This window comes from Delphinapterus leucas, chromosome 3 (genome assembly GCF_059928025.1).
Source record: "Delphinapterus leucas isolate spDelLeu-1000000601 "Yukka" chromosome 3, BTC_Dleu_Yukka2, whole genome shotgun sequence".
Classification (NCBI taxonomy): domain Eukaryota; kingdom Metazoa; phylum Chordata; class Mammalia; order Artiodactyla; family Monodontidae; genus Delphinapterus; species Delphinapterus leucas.
The window spans coordinates 559,732-582,155 of NC_143131.1; the positions used below are offsets into that span (position 1 = coordinate 559,732).

A 22,424-nucleotide genomic window follows, 5' to 3' on the forward strand; every position below is an offset into this window, starting at 1 on the left:
AGAGACCACAGTAATTCATGGGAAGTCTATGATGAGCTCTAAGTTTCAAGTCATTTATGTAAATATTACGAGCATGACGTTGGGGTCCTACATGAAGCTCTGTCTAGGTGTGTAAGTGACTGCGCGGAGGAAGGGCTCTGGTGCAGAGACCACTCAGCTGACCCAGGCCTCGTGCTGAAAGGAAGTCAGAGCCCAAGCAGTGTCCACACGAGGTGGACCCAAGGCCCAGCCCTCAGACCCGGCTGAGCCCCCAGCCTACACTCAGGGTCACCCTCCCTTACACGTGAGTGTGCATCACAGGAGCAGGTCCTGCAGCTGAACTTGAGCCTCTCACAGTGACCCTGCACGAGGCAGGGTGGGCTTTTCCTCCAAGCCCTCCCTAAGCAGAGACGGTGAACAAAGTAAAGAGCTGCTGTCAGTGTAAACTGTCAGGGGTTGTGGCAGTGTTTTGTGCGTCAGTCAGCACCCGGAACATTCTTATTCATTTCCGCATGTGATCCTATTTCACCATTTCATATGTGGTAAATATATGGCACAGTGGGACTGGATGAGGGGACAAAGGTCACACTGTGAGCGGAGATGCTATGAAACAGTGCAGATCCAAGTCCAGGGCCAAGGTCCTCTTTCCGAGGATGCAGGAGGACCTAACAGCTCAGGCAGGAATCCTGAGCTGTCCCAGGTAGGAAGACACACCTGTGTTGATAGAGAGGTAACACCATCTGACTCACACTTTAGCAGGACCACGCTGACACTGGCAAGGTAGTTACTTAGGAGACGTTGGGACACTATTACACCCTAACCACACTCGACCTCAAGGCATCCGTTTCTAGTTTAATCTTGTAGTAGTTTTTATTCCATTCAGCAGCCTATGGCAGCATTAACAATCTTAGTCTTTGCTATTCTGTGAGCATTTGTCTATCCAAGATTTAAATTTGTTGCTCTCTTAGTTCTCTAATTATCTGATATAATGGTGAGATTTTGATAATGTGCAACTTGCCCCATTTTGAGGTTGTTTTAAGAACATTAAAAAAGAAGCATTTTCTCAGGTTCTCATCTCTCTACATCTCCAAGACGAGTATCAGCTTTATTGTAACACCCAGAAACTGGAAACAATTCCAATATCACACATCAGCTTAATAAATAAGCCAATCATGCTATGATCATTCTTTAAATGCAACCTGTTATTAAAACCAGGATTCTTGATACACACAATAACATGATAGTATTCACAACTATTTGTGCTGAGTAAAATAAGCCATAATAATAAGAATACATACAATATAATCCCACTTTTATAAATTCTAGAAAAGGAAAAGTAATCTGAGATAACAAGGAAAGATCAACGGTGATGTGGGGACAGGATGGAAGATAAGAAGGGACAGGAAGGAAGAAACCCAGAAACTACTGAAAATAATGAGAGGAATTGATTTGTTCTCTCCTGATAATGCTGATGCCTCCGTCAGTATTCATCACAGTGTTCATTCTGAGTGTGTGCGCTTTATCATATGTCAAGAAACTCATTAAAGTAATTACAAATAAAGAAATGCATGACTTGGGAGGTAAGGAGTGAAGGGAAGATACTGAAACATAAGAGACTCTTGAAAATACTTCTCATCAACCCTGACCCTCTCCATATATTTTAGGTAAACACTAGAATAGAGCAAAGTCATCATGACCTCATTACAGAAGGGGTTTTTGCAAACCTCACCCGGCAACTCCAGCTCTGTCCTCTAATGGGTTCCAGGGAGCAGACTGGCCCAGAGCTCAGGTGCAGATGCTGGACCTCACGGTCACCCCATGTTTCTCCTTGGACACTACACACACCCTCCATTCTTCTGGGTGTAGTTTACACCCCTAATATGAGGGTAACAATGACAGCTACATCACGGGATGTGTGTGCATATGTAAAATGACATATGGGTCCTACGTGTTTACTGTGGAACAATCAAACAATGAAAGTTATATTTCCCAGATGCTATCAACACCACAAAATCCAAGACTCTCACACCTGTTCTGAGACCCTGCCCTTTCGGAGGACATTCAACGACATAGCCTCTTATAGACTATAAGGTCATGCAAATAGGGTCCTTCCTCTGTTGATATAAAGCAGCCCCAGCCCTGACCCTGCAGCTCTGGGAGAGGAGCTCCAGCCTGGGATTCCAACGTGCCCCCATTCAGGGCTCAGGACAGAGCACTCACCATGGACTTTGGGCTGAGCTGGGTTATCCTTGTGGCTATTTTACAAGGTAATTTATGGAGAGCAAGAGACACTGAGGATGTGAGTGGATATGGGTGAGAGAATCACTGGATGTGTGACAGTCTCCTGACCAGGATGTCTCTGTGTTTGCAGGTGTCCAGTGTGAGGTGCACCTGCTGGAGTCTGGCGGAGGCTTGGTACAGCCTGGGGGGTCTCTGCGACTCTCCTGTGCAGCGTCTGGATTCACCTTCAGTAGCTATGCCATGAGCTGGGTCCGCCAGGCTCCAGGGAAGGGGCTGGAGTGGATCTCAGTTATTAGTAGTAGTGGTGGTAACACATACTATGCAGACTCTGTGAAGGGCCGATTCACCATCTCCAGAGACAACTCCAAGAACACGCTGTATCTGCAAATGAACAGCCTGAGATCTGAGGACACGGCCGTGTATTACTGTGTGAAAGATACACAGTGAGGGGAAGTCAGTGTGAGCCCAGACACAAACCTCCTTGCAGGGAGACAGGAAGGGGGATGCAGGGGGCACTCAGGACATACAAGTGTGTGTTTCAGCCCCAGGAGCAGGTGCAGATGGTAGTTAAGGGCTGCTTTCCACTAAGGGTCTGGGGTTTCCTCTCCATGTAGCAGTTTTCCCTGGGGAACCTCTCTGGACTCATCCATGGTTCTTGACTTGCACTTTCAGTCTCTCAATTAGAAAGACTTTGAACTAGGGGAATAAATGTCATATAAGAAAGGCAGAGACTCAAAGATATATATTCAGCTTTTCCCTTGTCTAAATCTTGCCTAAATTGACCCTTTTAAATACTATTCCAGCGGATGTATAAAGAGTTAAACATATTCTTCCTTCCTCATTGTGATATCTCAGCCCTGCCCTACTGTAGACCAGCTGTCCCTGCCAGGATGCTGGCTGTTTACTTGCCTGCTAACCTCTTTCATGAGAAGCATAAATGCGCTGAGCAGCCCCGGATCCTCAGTGGGTCGCTGGGAAAGATGCCAGTTAGAGGGGACATGGGTGGGGGTGTTTCTACATGTGCTCCTTGCTTCCAGGCCCAATAGAATCCCTATATGCTTATATGAGACCTGCATCCTCTTCTACTGTGCAGTTTATTTTATGTCAAATATTCATCATCACAGCTATTACCAATAGACACATATGTAGTTGGCAGGGAAAGTTTAGAGTCAGGTGGATAATAACATGAATTTTCAGAAGCTGCTGAAAACAAATCTATTCTCCTTTCTTCACCACAGCATCTTACGTGAGCACTAAAATGCAGGAAAGTCCCACAGCTTCTCCTTCCAGGAAGAGTCCTGCAGCCTCACTATGCAGGCCCACCTCCGTCCAGGAACCCCTGCACGAGCAAAAATAACCAGGGTGGAGACGCCCAGGCCTGGACGGGAGGCCTCACTGTGTCCTGATGTGTGCTCTCCAGCACATCACTGCCAAGTCCAGGCTGCAGTTTAGCTTCACATCTGTAAGATGCAGGTAAACCAATACCTACATCACATGCTTGGTGTGCATATGTAGAAACAAAATAATAAAGGAGGCCTTGAGTGTTCGGATCCAGGGTAGGCCACCCCTAAATATGCCTCCAAGTGACTTAAGACAGCCCACTACAGGGACACTGAATTTCCTCCAAATCACCCTGAAATGAGAAATAAACCTCCCATGTGAAAGGTGCTCTCCCCCATTTAGGTGTGGAAGTGAAACGGTCCTTCACCTCATGCTCTCCACCTGCCTTTTTTCTGTAGAAACAATTTAGCCAAAGAATAAGTTTCATCTGAGAAGTGAACAAATGCAGAAAGAAGGGAAAACTGTCCAACAAGACTAAAAACTAATAGTTTAGTTATTAAGCAAATCAAGGACCTTTGGTTCCTCCTCAAGGGCTGCAGATAATATTCTTGTCCATGTCCCATGAGCCGTCTTATAGATACTGAAACTCCCACCAGGAGGAAGAAGTTAACTGCATGATGACCAGACTGTAGCCATGACATAAGCTGCCACAATTCCAAGAACTGGCCTCAAGAAATGAGAACAAACCGACCCTGGACCTGAAGATTAACTCTACTTAAATCAATCAAGATGAGGCTGATCACAACACCTCATGACCAACTGCAAGACGACTGTCACAGCTGACTCTGCCGTTTCTGCCCGTAGCCCCGCCTTCCGCCTATAAAAGCCCTTTCCCACAGATGCTCAGTGCTGGATGACCTTTGGAGAGAAGTCTGCCCCCCACCCCCGGGTGCAGACAGCCAAAATAAAGCAAACTTTCCTTTCACCAACTTTGCCTCTTTATTGGCCTTTCAGCACCAAGCAGCCAGACCCTGCTTTCCTTTACAGAGGGACACTCTTATCACCAGGGATGGGGAATTCAGGCCTGGAAGTCTCTATGAACAAACCTTGCTCCTTCTTTAATGACTACGCAAGCCCAAACCCTGCTTAGGTTGTTCGCTATTTGAGCACCAAAAGCACACATTTCCTCCTTCTACCAATTCCTCACAAATATTGCATTTTGTCTAAAAATATAAAAGCTGCCTGCTTTGGTCACTTCTGGGTCCATTTCTATGGCACGTCCATGCACATGGTTAAATTTTTTTTCTTTTCTCCTGTTAATCTGTCTTTGTCAATTTTGTTATCAGCCCAGCCTCAGGAACTCAAGAGGGGCAGAGGAGGAGATTTCCCTCCTGACATGTCCCAGGTGTCTTCTCTTCAGCCTCACGTTGTACAACCTCTTAGGAACCTCAGTCCTCACAGCCACTGTCACTCTGTTGACATCACCTTGCCAGGTGTGTTCTTCTGGAATCTCTACTTTGCGTTTCCATCTCACCATTCGATATTTCTTCAAATCGGTATGAGATTTCAGTGTCCATTGACTGGATATACACAGTTTATTAATCATTCCCTATGAAAGGACATGTTGCTTTTTCCAAATTTCGGCAGATATCAATAAAGCTAACTGAGCATCGTGGGCAGGGTTTTCTCTGGACTAAAGTCTTACTGTCTTTCACAAACATACAAAGGAGCACTATTGCTGAAACATAGATAACAGTATGTTTAGTTTTGCAGGAAGCTCCCAAAATGTCTCCCAAGGTGCACCCCGTTCTGCATCCCCACCAGCTGTGAATGGACCCCCTGCAGCTTCACATCCTGCAGGTGTTTGAGGTTCTCAGAGTCCTGATCTGATCCACTCTTGTAAGTTTTCAGGGATATGTCCTTGTTCGGAACGGCACTTCCCTGTGACATATGTTCTCCCACAGCCTTATTTGCGAACTCTTTGTCTTTTTGGTCAGGTGTCTGTTAAGGATTTTAGCCCATTTTTTAAGACTTTTGTTTCTTTCTTATTGTTGAGTTTAAGGCTTCTTGCTACATATTAGATAACAATCACATATACTAGATATGTCTTTTGCAAATATTTTCTGCCAATCTGTAGCTTGCATTTGGGTAAATTTTAAATGTATTTTTTTTTGCTTCTCAATTATTTGTTGTTATGTTTCTATTACAATGAAAAGTGAAGTTAAACTTTCACTTCCTAAGCCATGGGAACTTCATGTGGGAACATGTCACAGTACACTCAAAGGCCTCTTTCAGATACTACAAGGATGGAATGGGTAAACAGAGGGGGGACTTCGTCAGAGATGCTCTTCTGGAAAAGTAGAAATGTACCAACGTACCCTCCTTCCTGTGTTGCTGGTGAGAACTGTGCTGCGTGTCCACAGAGACACAGATCCTTGATGAGAGAGTGAGATTTCATCAGTTAAAATGATCGTTTCCTAACAATAAATTTTACCCATGATGCATCTGAGTTTATGAATGATTATAACTTGAATGATTCAATGGATTTAGCAATGGTTGAAAACAAAATCAATACCTTGAATTATTATTATTAATTTTAATTTATGTTGCCACAGAGAAGAATTTGACAATCACAATTTCAGTAACACATTTCCATTACTTAGACTTATACTTCTTAAATTTTAGATACCTTGTTGTTTCATAATAAATATTTCATTACATCCCTCACGTTTGAAACTGGATTCCAAGTGGACCTAGAAGATGAAATGTGAGGATAGCGAATGTCTGTACATTCAGTAACATCTAAGACAACTAATTTAATATCACACGAGGGCATTGCTCATTTCCAAGTATACTTCCTGCTTCTTCTTTTCTCAATGATTCCAACAAACATACTAAATGACCTAAACCATCTGTCCTCAACGTTCCTGAAATCCACAACTCATTCTGAGCTTATACTCTCAAGATTTTATAAGGGAAAACACAGAAACCATCAGAAGGACCTGCCCACGTGGTCCCCATGAAGCCACCACCATCAGCCCTTCTCCCTCTTATCACAAAGGTCAGGCGCTCTTGCTGTGACCATCACTAGTAACCTGCAAAGAAAGATGACTGAAATCTCCCCACTTCTTTTTCCCATCACCCACTGGGCGTCTCTAATAGATATTCCCTCCAGCATTATCATATGACCTGGTTTCCAGACTGAATGGACCCCAATTATCTCCACAAAGGAAAAATAACTTTTTTCAGTTCTGGTGAACTAACACATTTTTCCTAGGGTTAAATGGACCCTAACAACACATCCCCACCCACCGAAACATAAAGACACCTGTTATATATCCTTCTATGTTAACATGAATTTGGATGGATCTCCTCTAATCTACCAGCTCATGAAGGACAGGTCAGATGCTGGGGCATCTGTTCAAATGCAGGCCCTTCTTCCACCTGGTGAATAATGGGCCCACCTGGTTCTAGGTTTTAGATGCCATCCCTTCCATTATCCTATCCCATGGCGTATCAGCTCAATTTTCAGTTCCTGACAACAGGGTGCAGACTTGTCCTTTGATTCTTGCCCATATTACTTTGTTCGGCTCTCCTATTATCGACATTCAAGCAGGCAGATCCTTTAGTATTGAATTTACTCTGCAAATATTATTGGACAAGCTAGAAGAAGTATCGTACTCTCTTCATGAAAGAGTATGGAGTAAATATCTTCTCACAGACGGCAGGCTCGACATCAGTCAGTGTACAGGTGAAATCACTGGGCTGAGGGAGAGCTGACCTGCCCCAGACCCACAGTAGTGACCTCTCAGGGCAGGAGTGGAGCCAGCGCTACATGTACAGGGTGTCAGTCAGTGATGGGGACTCACGTTGGTCTTTCTGGTTCCCAGGAGAAGTAACATCACTGATGACACTCATGTCAACATCCAGCACCCCTGGCAACCCCACTATAAATTTCAGACATACCATTACCATCGTGATCCCCAGTTTATATCCTTGCAGACTGAAATGCAGGTGGTGAGGCCACATCCTCAGTGCCCACAGTGAGATGGGATGGAGCTGTGCTCTGCTCTCCAGCACCATTTACTTATATGACCTCAGGCACAGTCCCAGGACTCAGTGACTCAGGGACTCAGGAAAGCTCTCACGTGGACTTTTCAAGGGAACCTGCTTCCTGAGGTGAGGACTTTCCTCTGACCATGACACCCACATACTCTGCAAGCCATTCACTTTGAAGGTTTACTTCCAAGAATCATGCATGTTCTCTCACCCAGTGCAGTGGGAACTGTGTTCCCTGGGCTCCAATGTCACTGGCTGTGACAGGGAGAGTAAAAATGAACACTTCTAGAAGTAGTGAGTCTGTGCACTGTGACCAGGTCACCCGCCCAGCATGTTGGAGTCCTGAGGAGCTTCCAGGAGCTGTCTGTTCTTAGACCTTGCTAGCCCTGGGGATTCCTCAACGTCCACCTGCAAGGAAGGAGCCCTGAAGCTCGCACTGTTCCTGCAGACACTCAGTTGTGCACAGGAAACAGGCAGGTCAGGCTTCAGGCCATGTCAGCAGTGCTAGGATCCATGACCATCTCAGCAAGAATGATTACCTTGTCCACAAAATACACAGTGTGTTTAGTTGTTATGAATAAATCCACCTCCAGAGTAACTCTTGATAACATTTAAACTGTTCCAGGTGAAGAAATGTTCACCCAAGTTAAGGGACACACGAAGTCCGTTGTGAATTATGATAAACATTAAATTTTACCTCACTCTGTCTGAATTCAATGTGATTATTACATGTATGGTTTGTCTCAAATACTTGCACATCCAGGAAATAAACATGAGGTAATGCAGAAAGGAAAAAACAAGAGTCTGTGTCTGACATCTTGGAGGACCCTGAATGTGTGATGGGTATTTATGTGAAATATATACATCCATGGAATTAAAGTCTACTGCCCAAATCTGCCGTTAATCCTTGAGCACAGCTGATTTCCTCACTAGCCCTTCAGCATCATTTCATTCCTGGACACTGAGTCCCCCAGGCATAGGGAGGGGATGCCAGGTGGCGGCTGAGTTCCCTGAGGAGACAGTCAGCAGCGTCCTCAGGTGGAGTCCCAGAGACTGGGACCTCCCTTCACTACTTTCTGCTTTTTATAAAAAGGTCCCTCCCTTATGCAAATATCCCCTTAGACCACAAGGTAAAAACAAAGTACCTGTTCACTTAAATTCGGGTTTCTCCTCATGCTTGAAGAGAATTTCTGGGCTTCAGGAATCTCATCTGCAAGAAGATGAATCCACTGTGGTTCTTCCTCTTCCTGGTGTCAGCTCCCAGAGGTGAGTTTCTCAGGGATTCAGACGTGAACACCTGGGGAAGCTGCATCTGAGCCCATGAGTCACCGTGGTTCTCTCTGTCCACAGGTGCCCTGTCCCAGGTGCAGCTGCAGGAGTCGGGACCCAGTCTGGTGAAGCCCTCACAGACGCCCTCCCTCACCTGCACTTTCTCTGGATTCTCATTAACCAGCTATGCTACAGTAGCCTGGGTCCGACAGCCTCCAGGAAAGGGGCTGGAGTGGGTTGGGGGGATAGATAGTGATGGAAGCGCATATTATAACCCAACTCTTAAGTCCCGGCTCCGCATCACCACGGACACCTCCAAGAGCCAAGTCTACTTATCGCTGAGCAGCCTGACAACTGAGGACACAGCCGTGTATTACTGTGCAAGAGACACAGTGAGGGGAAGTCAGTGTGAGCCCAGACACAAACCTCCCTGCACGGAGGCCCGTTACCACCAGGGGTCGCACAGGACCCAACAAGTACAGGGCTGCGACCTGCAGCAGGTGCATATATGGGCTGGGAGGGAATTCTTGTTAGATCCTGTGCTTTCCTCTTCCTGCCCAGGACCTCTACCAGAGACTCTGTACTGTATCCTAATGTTTCATTGCTGTGGATTATGGAGTGTCTAAAAATTTTTGTGTGCATATACATATTTGCTTTTTATTTTTATTATAGCTGTGTATATATATATTCATATGCACAGACCCATATAATACTCAAGAATTAAGATTGTTTATCATTTCTTTATCTTTTTCTCAAAGGAGCTCAAAAAAACCCTGCAGCTCACCATAATTTTCAATTTCAGCCTGAAGTTTGTGAAACGTGTAAATATCCTGACAATGCACATGAGATTTTTAAACAGTATTAATTGTTGTTTTGTTTTTGTAGATGTGGAAGGAAGAGACACACCATCCTGCTTTCAGGCAACCTGTACAGGCATTCTGAATTCTGCAGCGGGCAGTGTTATAGACTCTAACGCCAGAGCGCTCCAATACTGCACATGCAATTATCCTCGTTATTCACAGATTCCAAATCTGCAAATTCACCTACTTCTAGCTTTTATGAGCACCCTAAAATAAATACTGTCATTTTGTGGTCATTCACAGACATTAAAAATGTGGCCGGTTGTTTGAATCAGGCAACACACATGCGTGCACTAACACACACACACACACATACATACACACACACACATTTTCCCAGCTGAGGTCAGTCAAGGTGATGCTCTCTTTAATTGTTTCAACTCCTGTCCTGTAATTGAGCACTTTCTGGGGTCAAATTAGTGCCATGCTTTTCACATTTCCGTGATTCTTGGCAATTGTTTAAAGTAGTCCCAGGCATAGGGCTGAGGAACAGTCTAGTGTCCCTACGCACAAGTGGCTGTGAGTGGACTTAGGGAAAATATACATGAGACATCAGCTTCATTCAGGCATGAGTTATATGGCCATGGGTGCCGAAAATGATACTCATGTTTCCAATATAAAGTTCATCGGAAACCTGAAGACAAAACTCGTTGCTGCACATGGGATGCAGCCTTGGAAACTTCACTTAATTCCAAATACAGCCTGGCAAGTGTGGGCTTATGGCCAAGAAGAGGGTGGGGTGGAGTGGACTGGAAATTATTAACAGAAGAAATACAGGCTAAGGGGATTCTGGTTACATAGACTCAAAAGGATTCTTGCTAAATGGAGACCAGGGTGATCAGATACCGTGTGGGTGATAGGAGGTTTGATGGCTTTGATCAACTACTGCGGGTGATCAGAGTTCAAGGGTAGGGGATTCTCATTATTCTCACTTAGCAGGGCTCTTGACAAAAACTGGTCATGCACATATAAACAGAGAAGCCCACAGGTCAAGACTAGTTGAGAAGAGAATTACAAGGATCCTGTTGGCAAAGGGGTGGTCAGGGGTCTTTGTCACACTTAACAAGAGGAATAATGAACAGACAAGTAAACCAGGGATGCACACAGAAACACAGAGAAAAGACCATCTGAGGACTCAGTGAGAAGACGTCCATCTGCAAACAAAGGAGAAAGGTCTGAGAAAGACCCAAACCTGCTAACACCGTGACCTTAGACTTCTCGCCTCCAGGCCTGAGAGGAATCCATTGCTCTTGTTTAATCCACCAGTCTGTTATTCTGTAATGGCCACACTAGCCAACGAGTACACCTATAATATAGACGCAGATAGACATATATGGAAATGTAAGTATCGTATTGGAAAAGGAACATCACCCATTCTTCAGAGGTGACATGAAGCTGTGTCCACTCTGGATCTCAGCCAGCACCCTCCGCCAGAGCCCTAGAGAAGGACCAGCCATGACCATCTTTATATGGAAACATGCTTCCCACCTGCACATCACGCCCAGGCTCAAGGGGAAAGCACAGCACCTGTGCTAGTCAGAATCAGGGTTCTCATCTTCACTGACATAACTCTCTGAAAGTCAAAGCATTGATCAAAATGAACATGAAAATCTTCTGGTCATTCCTCCTCTTGCGGGCATCCCTCAGCTGTGAGCATCTCCTGGGTCTGAGGAAGGTGGAGTTACAGGGTGACATCAGTGAACTGGGTGTTTCCTTGTTTCCCCTTTGCCAGGTGTCGTGTCCCAGGTGCTGGTGCAGGAATCTGGCCCAGGACTATTGAAGACCCTCTCCCTTACCCGCTCAGTCTCTGGATTATCCATCACAAACAGTGCTGGCTGCTGGGACTGGATCCCTCAGCCCCCAGGGAAAGGGCTGAGGTGACTGGGGTGCTTTGGTTCTGGGAGTAGCACAGCATACAAGATGTCTCTCCAGAAATGTCTCTCCACCTCCAGAGACACCTCACAAATTCAGTTTTCCCTGCAGCTCAGCTCCGTGATGACCTAGGACACAGCCCTGTGTTACTGTCCCAGTTGGTTCAGTGAGAAGTCAGGGTGAGTCCAGACACGACCCTCCCTGCAGGGGCCTCCCCAACCACCAGGGGGCGCTCAGGGTCATCAGGAAACAAGAGGACCCATTTCAGGGCAGGTGCAGAGGTTGGTATGGAGGGATTCTCTCTCAGAAGCTGTGGTTTCTCCACTGGATCATTGCCACCCCGGAAGCCTCATCCACAATGATTCCAGGGAACTTTCTTGTTTCTAAACTTGAGACGTTTTTCATGGATTCAGGCTTCTCTGTCTTTCCCCATCTATCTTTGGAAGAGCCGCACAGATATATTTCTTCTTGAGACCTTTATTTGAAGATTAGGTTAATACTTTCTGTTATTAGTTGTCAAGTTTTTAATCGTTTAATGACATAAATAATTTTTACTGTTGAACTTTAAATCTGCTTTCCACCATCAGATGGATTTATCCTACCATCCCCATTAGATATATTTATTCAATCTCTTTATATAAGTATGAATCAAGATATTTGTTTCATACATTGTGTTAAGGTTATATACTAAGGCATTTTCTTTGCTTCTGTAATTGTGACCACTTGTCAGCCACGGGGAGCTCTTTCAGATTGTCTCCTGTATCCTCTTTATGGGCCCCCATCCATTTCTGTGAACTTCCTTACTTTCTGGTGCTACAAGAGTCTGCAGGATAATCATGTGTATTCTCTTCTCTGGCCCTAGAATTAGCCATGCCTCAGCTGAGTTGCGGATCCTTTTCTGGAGAATAGTAACAGGAATCAGAAGACTGGGTATTAGGATACTAATGTTGGTGTCCTGTCTACTGGGAGCATTGGCTCTAGACCCTATAAGCTAAAAGACCTTGGAAATATATCTGTGTGCACTACCCCACATATACACACAGACGTCTGCAACTAGCTCTGTATCTCACCTTCTGACCTGTGTTAAGGTAAATGTGAGACAATTCTTACATCTCCAATCCTAGTGCAACAACACATGGTTAAATCCAGAGTTTCCTCCTTGCTTCTCTGTTACTTTCCATCCAACAGTAAGAAACCTCTCTCCACAGATTCCATCCAGCTACTAATTGTTCAATTCCACATGCACAGTAGTAACTGAATGCTTAGCCTGACTCCTGATGGAAATACCGTTATCCACCAGGCTCTAGTGCTTATGTGCAGTGGCTTAGAACTTAGTCTTCAGACTCCACTCATTTCCAAAGTCAAAACCTACTTTCCCTCCTTCTCCAGCCATGTTAATTCATAGATTCACTATATTAGGTATCATCTATACAGTGTGCATCGTTCCATCCTTCAGTCTCTGAACTTCTAAATGAAATTTATATTTATATTAAAAAGGTTCTCCTATTACTGTATATATTTTGACATATTCGTAGTGCAATGGTTCCACCACTGCAATTTCATAGAGAAGAATTTCACTATCCTTAAATATTGTCCATGTTTATCTTATGAAAATCCTTCTCCCAAATTCCTGATAAATGCTCATCTGACTGGTTCATATATAGACTTGCCTTTTCCCAAAGGTGAAATAGATGAAACTGAACGTTTTCAGACCGATTTTTTAATTAGCAATATGCATTTAGGATTCCCTCATGTCCTTTCATGGTATAATAGTTTAATATTTAGATTGCTGAATACAATTTCACAGCATGGATACATCGCTCACTGTTTATCTGCTAATTTATGGAAGAACGTATTTGTGGCTTCCATTTTTTCTCTATTGTAAATGAAGAGACCACAATAATTCATGGGCAGTCAATGATGGAGCTCTAAGTATCAAGTCACTTATGTAACTATTACGAGCATGACCTCTGGGGTCTTACATTAAGCTCTGTCTAGGTGTGTAAGTGACTGCTCGGCCCACAGGGCCTGCACCCACTCACCCTGCTTACTCATGGGCAGCACTCCCGCCTCCCACCATCAGTCAGTGTTGGTCACAGAGAATGTGGTCATGACCAGGACCTGCAAACTCCACCCAAATGAATGAGGTTCCCCAGGGAGCTCTGTGTGGACGTGAAAACCACCCCCAAGTCGTATGTATTGTTTATGACTACAGAACTTTGACTCCAATTTGCATGCTGTTCTTCTGATCCTGGTGAGTTCAGCTGGACCCGAGCTGTTGGGTGGACTCCCTTTTGTTCTCTGTGACTTAGAAGCCTAGCCTGAAGGCAGCCAGGCTGTTTTCTTGGCCGTTTTTCTCCTGGCTCACTGCCTAACCTTTAATGCCTTACCACTCTTATGGTAAGAAAACAAAACGAAAATGAAAACAAAACACAAAAGTCAAATCCAACCAGGAAAAGATAGCTTATGAGAGAGATAACCTTGAGATCTCAGAAAGATCCAGTGTAGCCAGGCCAACCTGCTACTCATTGCTACTCACCACTACCCCCTCCCCGCCCCCCCCCCGCCTTCTGATTACCTCTTGACCTTTGATTGGAGGCTGTTTTCATTGATTTCTTATGGTGAGGATGCTGGAGAAGAGATGCTTCTCTCACTCAGAAGGAGATCCTGGGCCCATATTTTCACTTCAGCTGCTCAAATGACAGGTTTAAATAAGGATAAAGAATCCAAAAGAGGAATTCAGGTGGGTACATTATACAGAGACAAGATTATTTTTATATCCTCTTCACTCTTCATGCTTCAGAAGTCGACCCATTAGCACTTTGGCTCAGTGTTCTCCTGCTCCTTGTCCCAAACCTGCCCCCATCTTAGGAGGGAGTGGGTGCGAGGGTGGGAAAACCCAGCTTCTTCGATAGGTACTGTAACACAAAGCCAGTGAATTGCAGGCAAAAACCACTTCATCATAATTTGCAGGAAGCTCTGTCCTGGTGTTTTTTTTTTTTTTGGTACACGGGCCTCTCACTGCTGTGGCCTCTCCCGCTGCGGAGCACAGGCTCCAGACGCGCAGGCTCAGCGGCCATGGCTTACGGGCCCAGCCGCTCCGCGGCATGTGGGATCTTCCCGGACTGGGGCACGAACCCGCGTCCCCTGCATCGGCAGGCGGACTCTCAACCACTGCGCCACCAGGGAAGCCCTACCTTGGACTTTTAAATGAACACTGAAATCAGCCTCTCTGGGGTATCTCGCTATTTTCTTCTTTCAGGTGCTATGGGACACCTTCAATCCTTTTTAGAGAAGGAGGACTGGAGCAGTGCCCTGTGCCCTTCCGGCAGGAGAGAAGCTCATACACTTTATCGTTTCTCTCTCCCATCTTTTGTCTGAGGGAATCCCAGAAATAGCTATGATGGTAAAATATGTGAACGGCTTACTATTTATATCTGGTCTTCAGGTGCCATAATAATCATAATACATATAATTAAATATGTCCAACTAAGTTGGTGGTAAGTCTTATCTCATTTCAATGTTACTGTTCGTATTTGAAAATCCAGGATAGTTTCATCTGGAACCGGCTGTTCTGTCATTCATCAGAACTGGCTTTCTGGAGAACTGTGTTGTGCCTCCGTGATCATGCTGTGCACCCCATGCTGGAAGCTTCACTCCCCTCCCAGTGGGAGCGCAGCTTCTCATTTCCTCAGCCTTCTGTTCATGATTTATGGATCAGATGGAGGATGATGTTGGCTCCATCTGGAAAGTGGGTCAGGCAGTCTTTGAGGAGACACATTGGAGGTCTTGAAATAGTGCTCTGGATACAGACTCCATAAGTAGAGAGACTGATATGGAAGAGGAGAAAGGGCTGGACTCTCCGGAAGTGAAATCAGATTTCTCCTAGAGTGGACTTCGTCAAAGACAGAGGCTCAGCACAGTTGAAGGCAGGCATTAAAAACCCTTTCTGATCTCAGATACCTCCCTCAGAGCCCTGTCTGAGCACCGAAACTGGCCACAAGTAGACTGTTGGCCATTGGGCTAAGTCAGTCAGAAAAGCTGACTGTGTTACCGAGGAGGAGTAATATCTTGGCACCTACTGGAACAGTTACACCATTTCTTTGCCAGACTTGTCAGTCCAATGAATTGTAAAGGGTGAGGGGTACCCTATCCCATGCTCATACCTCCCCCCAACCCAAGGAGGTCAGCCATCTCCCTGAATCCTGTGTTCATAATTTCCTTGTTTTTATTTTCATCTGTGTGAGGATAACACAGTTCATTCATCTGTTCTCCTGTGGACAGGCATTCAGGATTTCCAGGTTTGTGCTGTTTAAACAGTGATGTTATTAACATTCTTGTATATATTATAGGGTATACATGGGACAGAGTTTCTTAGGTGTATATATCAAGAGTGAAAGTGCTAGACCATAGAGTAGGTGAATGTTTGGCATTACTAGATAATCCAAAATTATTTTCTAAAACGATCATACTAATTTACATTTCTACCAGCAGGGCATAAGAGATTTTGTGAATCCACATCTCCTCCATCCTTCCCACAACCAGTGCCAACAACTTGGCATTATTGGACTTTTTAATTTTTGCCAATCATATAGATACAACTCATATGTCTCGTGTTTTGATTTGCATTTCCACGCTCACTAATGAGGTTGAACATTTGCTTTATGTGTTTACTGGCCATATGTGTTTCTTCTGTTTTGAAATTTCTGTTCATGTCTTGTGCTCATTTTTCAGTTGGGATATAAGTACTTTAAACTGATACATAGGAACAGTGATTTTTCTAAGGAATAGAATTAAGTTTTATTCTAAAATTAGGATTCTACTCCCAAATGAAGTTGGCACACATTATTTTATATATTAATATTATTCTTACTCTAGGAAAACCTTAATTGCATCTGAAATTCAGAGGGTATGAATGGGCAGCCACATTCACGACCTTTGGAATATTACAATCCTGAATTCAACAATTTTCAACCATCTCAACCATTATCATCCTGCTTTCCCCATCCACTTCTAGTCTAAACCACCCTTGTCTCTCACTTTGACTAATGCAACAGCTTCCTAACTGGTCTCTCTGCTTCTATTCTTGCCCTCCTCAGTCAGTCTCTATAGCAGCCCCCATGATTTTGTTACTCCTGTCAAAACCCTCCCATGACTTTCAATTGCCCTTGTAATAAAACCAAAACTCACTGCCCCAGTGCAAAAAGCTCTATGTGATTTGATTGTTGCCTTCTCTCTCCATCCACCTTTCCTTGACCTCTATCCACACAGAAATTTTTGCTGTTCCTGGGACAGACCAGGCTTGATACTCTCTCAGGGGTTTTATGATCATTATCTTCTGCTGGGAAAGTTGTTCTCCTGAGTCTTCCCATGTATCGGTCTTTCACACCGTTCACTCTCCTACTCAATGCCACTTAACCAGAGGTGCTTTCCCTGACCTCCAATCTTGATATATCTTCTTATCCCACTTTATTTTTCCTCACAGGACATATTACATCTGAATGTAAGTGCCACAATGGCAGAAACTTGACTTGTTTCCTGCAGCATCACTTTTATATAGAATGGTGTCTGGCACATAGTGGACCCCCCAATAGGTATTTGTTAAATAAAATAAAATAATAAATAATGTAGATGAGAATGCTACCCAAAACTTCTTCGGTTGTTCACCTAGATGTTCACAGATAGCATTAAATCAGCATAGGTAAACCATTATCATACAGAATCGGTTCTAAGAACTAAGATGATTCTAGCTAGAATCAGGCTGATTCTAGAAAATCAAGTCAATCTTGGAGAATACCTAGAGTTGGTAGTTCTTTTTTTTTTTTTTAACAAACTTTATTAGGTACATTTTACATATCGCCAGTTTCTAGTGTAAAACTCAAATGATTTTAAATAACTTTACTGGAAATAACTTTACTGAGTGGTACAGCTACCATCATCAGTTTTAGAACATTTTCATCCCCCTCAGTAAGATTCCCTTGTGCCCATTTATAGGTGATTCTTTTTTTTTTTTTTTCCTACAGTTGATTCTCATTCCCATTTCCAGCCCCAAGCAACCACTAGTCCACCTGTTGTCTCCATACATTTACCTTTTCTGGACATCGCATCTCAATACAACGTGTGGTCTCTGGGTCCGGCTTCTCTCACTTAGCATAACGTTTCTGAGCTTTATCCGTGACACGGCATGTGCGGGCAATTTGTTCATTGCTATGGCTGACTAGGATTCTGCCATATGGCTGTACCACACTGTGTCTATCCATTCCCCAGTTGATGGGCCTTGTCCATGGTTTCTGGGCTCCGGCTACTGTGAGTAAAGCTGCCGTGAACATTCATGTGTGTGTCTTTGTGTGGACATACTGCTTTCATTTCTCTTGGGCAAATGCCCAGGAGTAAAGTCGTTGGGTCACACGATAGTTTATGTTCAGCTCTTTTGAGAAACTGCTAATCTGTTTTCCAAAGTGACTGTGCCACTTTACACTCCCACCAGAAGTATATGAAGGCTCCTGTTTTTCCACATCCTCACCAGCATTTGTTATCATCTGTCTTGTTTATTATAGCCCTTCTAGTGGGTACGTAATGGTATCTTGTGGTTTTGATTTTCATTTCCCTAAAGGCTAATGACGTTGAGTATCTTTTCATGCGCTTATTAGCCAATCGTATATCTTCTTTGGAGAAATGTCTATTCAAAGTGTTGGCAGTTCTTAAAGGTCTTAAAGGAGAGGAAGCGTATTTGTGGAAGTTTTCTCAATACACAGAATTAACTTCTACAAAGGCAGACATAGGATGGGAGTGTGCAAATTACTTATAAAGGAAGAGTGTAAACAGCATAGCTTTGTTAGAATGGAGTATCTCCAAAATGTAGTGGAGGACTAGTGGGATGGGCAAAAAAAGTTAGTAAATGGCCTTGAATGCCAGGTTGAGTAATGCAGTGTGAGAGGAGTGGTAGCACAAAGAGATTGGATTTTGATGCCTAAAAGAAGTACTTGGGTTAAATGTGCCTGCACTAGTTTTCTTGTTTGTAGGGACATAACAGGATATATTCCTCAGTCTATTATAGGACTGTAGGAGAAGAATAGATTCCAATGACCATTTGGTTCATTTGTCTATCCAGGCAGAATTAAATATAGCTCATTTCTGATACATGGATATAGTTTCTACTGGAGATCACAAATTATTCTTCAAGGAAAGATATTCTCTTCTGCTCTTGGCTAATCCATTTCAATTAAAAACAACCCTGACATTCAGAAAAGCCTTCTTATTGCTTTCTTCTTTCTTTCTTTTACTTTTTTTTATAAATTTATTTATTTATTTGGCTGTGTTGGGTCTTCGTGGCTGCACGCAGGCTTTCTCTAGTTGCGGTGAGCGGGGGCTACTCTTTGTTGCGGTGTGCAGGCTTCTCATTGTGGTGGCTTCTCTTGTTGTGGAGCATGGGCTCTAGGTGCGCGAGCTTCGGTAGTTATGGCTCGTGGGCTCAGTAGTTGTGGCTCACAGGCTCTAGAGTGCAGACTCAGTAGTTGTGGCGCACGGGCTTAGTTGCTCTGCGGCATGTGGGATCTTCCCGGACCAGGGGTCAAACCTGTGTCCCCTGCATTGGCAGGTGGATTCTTAACCGTGGTGCCACCAGGGACGTCCCTCTTACTTCTTTCTTCACTTTTAGTTACATTTTAATTTTTTACTCTAAAATATCTGATTTGAGATATAAAAACGAACAATTGAGATAGCTACTTTTCATCACATTCGGTCTTCATGATACTGCAGATTCTTGAAAACTGTTTCTCTTTTTAGCCTTTGTTCCCTAGTCTGCTTTTTCTATGCTCATGAAGAACCCATCCCTCCGCACACACTGTGATAAATGATCGCCATATAGACTGGAAGCCAGCCCCATCACCCAAGAACATTCACTGACACAGTGAACAAAAGGAACTGAAAGCTTCCTGTGCCAAAACTTCTCTAAAATTCTCCTGTGTTTGAATAGGGAGTTGTTGGTAAAGACCAGGCAAAATTTTCCCTGAAACTATTGATTCCCAAGGGTAAATCAAAAGGACAAGTGGAAATGATTTATATATGCCACAGGACTCAGGCTTCTGCCTCAGACCTACTTAAATGCTAGTACCGAAAGCAATCAAAAGAAGACACTTCTAAGTAAACGTCAATAACTGTCTCACAGGTATGGACGTTCTCTCTTCCCTTTCCCTGGGGACAACCCAGACTTACAGCTAATCTGTCATTGAGCACTTACTGTCTGTAAGAGGAGGAGAAAGAGGAGGAAGAGGAGGAGAGACCAACTGACCACAGATTAGATAGGAAATCTTAAAGTAAATTTCTTTGCCTCCTTTTTTTTTTTTTTTTCTTTAGGGATAGCAGCAGAGGTCTGGAGGAAACTTTTTTTTTTTAAGTAGGCATACATAATATTACTGTTAAAATAAAACGATAGATTTGCAGAACTGTTTTGTACCTGGATTCATACTTAGGTTTGTCATTTTCTTAGCCTGCGGCTATTCCTGAAACATGTGCAGTGATTGTCTTCTTTCACATTTTGTTGGCATATATTTCCATGTTATGTTTCTTTGTTTTCCTTTTCCATACAATCCTGATGTTAAGATGATGTCTGCAATTTCAACAATATCAACGTTACTGGATTAATTTCCTTCAAGCTTTTTAAAATAACAGCAAAAAGTTTATAAGCAGCTTACTACTCTAAACTTGTTCTTTATAAGTTTGTTTGGATTTACAAGTTTCTGCTCTTCATCAATGAGGAACTGTCATTAGTTAGTGTATCCTATGTGTGCATGATCCTGGGCACTTGAAGATCTCAACTTGCAGAAGCTCCTGTGTTCGGATGGAGAGACGAGTCCTAAACTGATCATGAAGTAAACCCCCATTATGCCCAAGGTACTATGCTGATGAAAGCTATATCATGAATTATAACAACATATGGGTACATATGGTGTGAGGGGCTTCCCTCCAGCAAGGGAAGCAGGCAAAATCGAGCAGAGACAAAATAATCCATTTCCCATCTTTTGCTATCCACAAAGTCCATATTTCGGTAAACTTTGTTTCAAATTTTTTGGTTGTTCTTATTTCTTAATAAGAAAAAGAGACGATCCTTGCATTGAATGGAGTTGAGCTTTGAATAATTAATTTGGTGTAATTTTTTTGTGAAGGTCGTATTGGTCCTTTCCTGCACTGCTGAATGTCAGGTCAGTGTCATGGGACATTGTTTGGAGACATACTTCGCCTCAGCACATTCAGGATTCTCCTAACATAAGTGCCATTTCCTGGCGTTTTCTTCCCTTGTGATCAGGAAGTTCTTCAAGTGTCTTTAGTTTACAGAACCATTTTGTGTGCATGGGGGTAAGGGGATTAGGGAAACTAGCAATTTGGGTCAAAGCCCTAGTGACTCTATAGATGATACTGTGTTTGCACTTCACTGGGAATGCAGGAACAGCCCAAGTCATGACTTCACAGTGAAAAACAGAGGAGACGACTCTGGAAAGAGCAGGAGTGTTGTTAGAAGCGATGCTGACAGGGAGTAAGAGTTTTAAGGGTAAACTGGAGGCAGATGAGAATAAACTGCTAAGTAAAAAACACAAACATCTTCAGTAAGCTTTCTCAGTTAGAAATAGTTTTTTTTTCTTGCTAGATTTCAGGCATATTTTCATCCCTTAATTTGACTTTCTCCTCTTTCCACATTAAATGGATGGAAAAGTGTTACCAAAAAGTCAGGGATTATAATGATGAAAAGCACATCTCAGAGCAGTGGTTCTCAAAGTGTGTTCCCTGGACCAGCAGTTTTAACATCACAGGGGAATTTGTTAGGAATGCAAATTCTCAGGCCTTATTCTAGACCTACCAAGTCAGCAGTTTTGGGGCTAAGGCCACTAATTTGTGCTTTGACAAAAGTTCTCCAGGTATATCTAGTGTGTATCAACATTTGAGAACCACTGGTGTAGTGATTAAGGGTATGACATCTGGAGCCAGATAGCTGTAGTACTTAGGGCAATTCATTTGTTTGTTTGTTTCCCATCTGTAAAATGGTAGCTGTACCAAACTCACAGTGTGGTAATGGAGACTAAATGAGCTAAAGTGTGTAAAATCCTTAGAGCAATGCCTGGCCACTGTAAGTGCTATATAAATGATTAGGTGATGATGATAATCTCTTTATAGGTGTTATTTTCATTTTTTCCCCCCACAGGGTACATTTCACAATTTACAGCACAGCTTTTTGTTTACCAGGAGAGCTTCTCCCCTATTATCTTAGAGTTATTTTCCATGGCTCAAAGCAGCATTTCTCAGCATGTGCTCCATGGCTTATTTGCATCAAAACCACCTGTGGTGCTTATTAAAATGCAGATTCTTAACTTCCCCCCAGACCTACAGCAGTGATCAGAATTCTCTAGTGACACTTCTTCACCCAGAAATTTCAAAACCACCACCCTTGGATAACAAAGACTATGATCTTCATTTTGCAAATGGGAACGTGAGGCACGGGGGGTAGCATAAGCTCAGGGAAATCCAGAATCTCAGTAAGACCACGAATAAGAACTGGATTTCTGATTTTGTGTTATATTGACAGATTATGCTGCTTCTTTGTGGCTTTATTTGCTTTATCAAGAATTTGATTCGGGTTGTGCCACTTTGTTTACTGAGACCTAGCATTATTTAACCTAAAAATAACATTTACATTATAAATCTAGAACTATCAAAAATGATGAGTTCCGAAAAATATACCTGGACCATTATCCATCACTCAGCTAAAATTGTTTCAGTTGTGGCTGTATCTAATACATCACTATTTTTTTTTTTAAGTTAAGTATTCTTAAAAATTAATTAAATTTTTTTGGCTGCGCTGGGTCTTCGTTG

The 22,424-nt window shown here is 43.4% G+C and overlaps 1 gene segment (V, D, J or C); it reads left to right on the forward strand.

The window, feature by feature from the left end:
- The first annotated feature begins 2,139 nt into the window (after positions 1 to 2,139).
- Positions 2,140 to 2,685, forward strand: LOC149749479 (immunoglobulin heavy variable 3-23-like). The segment is given in 2 exon segments: positions 2,140 to 2,246; positions 2,351 to 2,685. Coding segments are annotated over 2 exon segments (363 nt in total).
- The last annotated feature ends 19,739 nt before the right edge of the window (positions 2,686 to 22,424 follow it).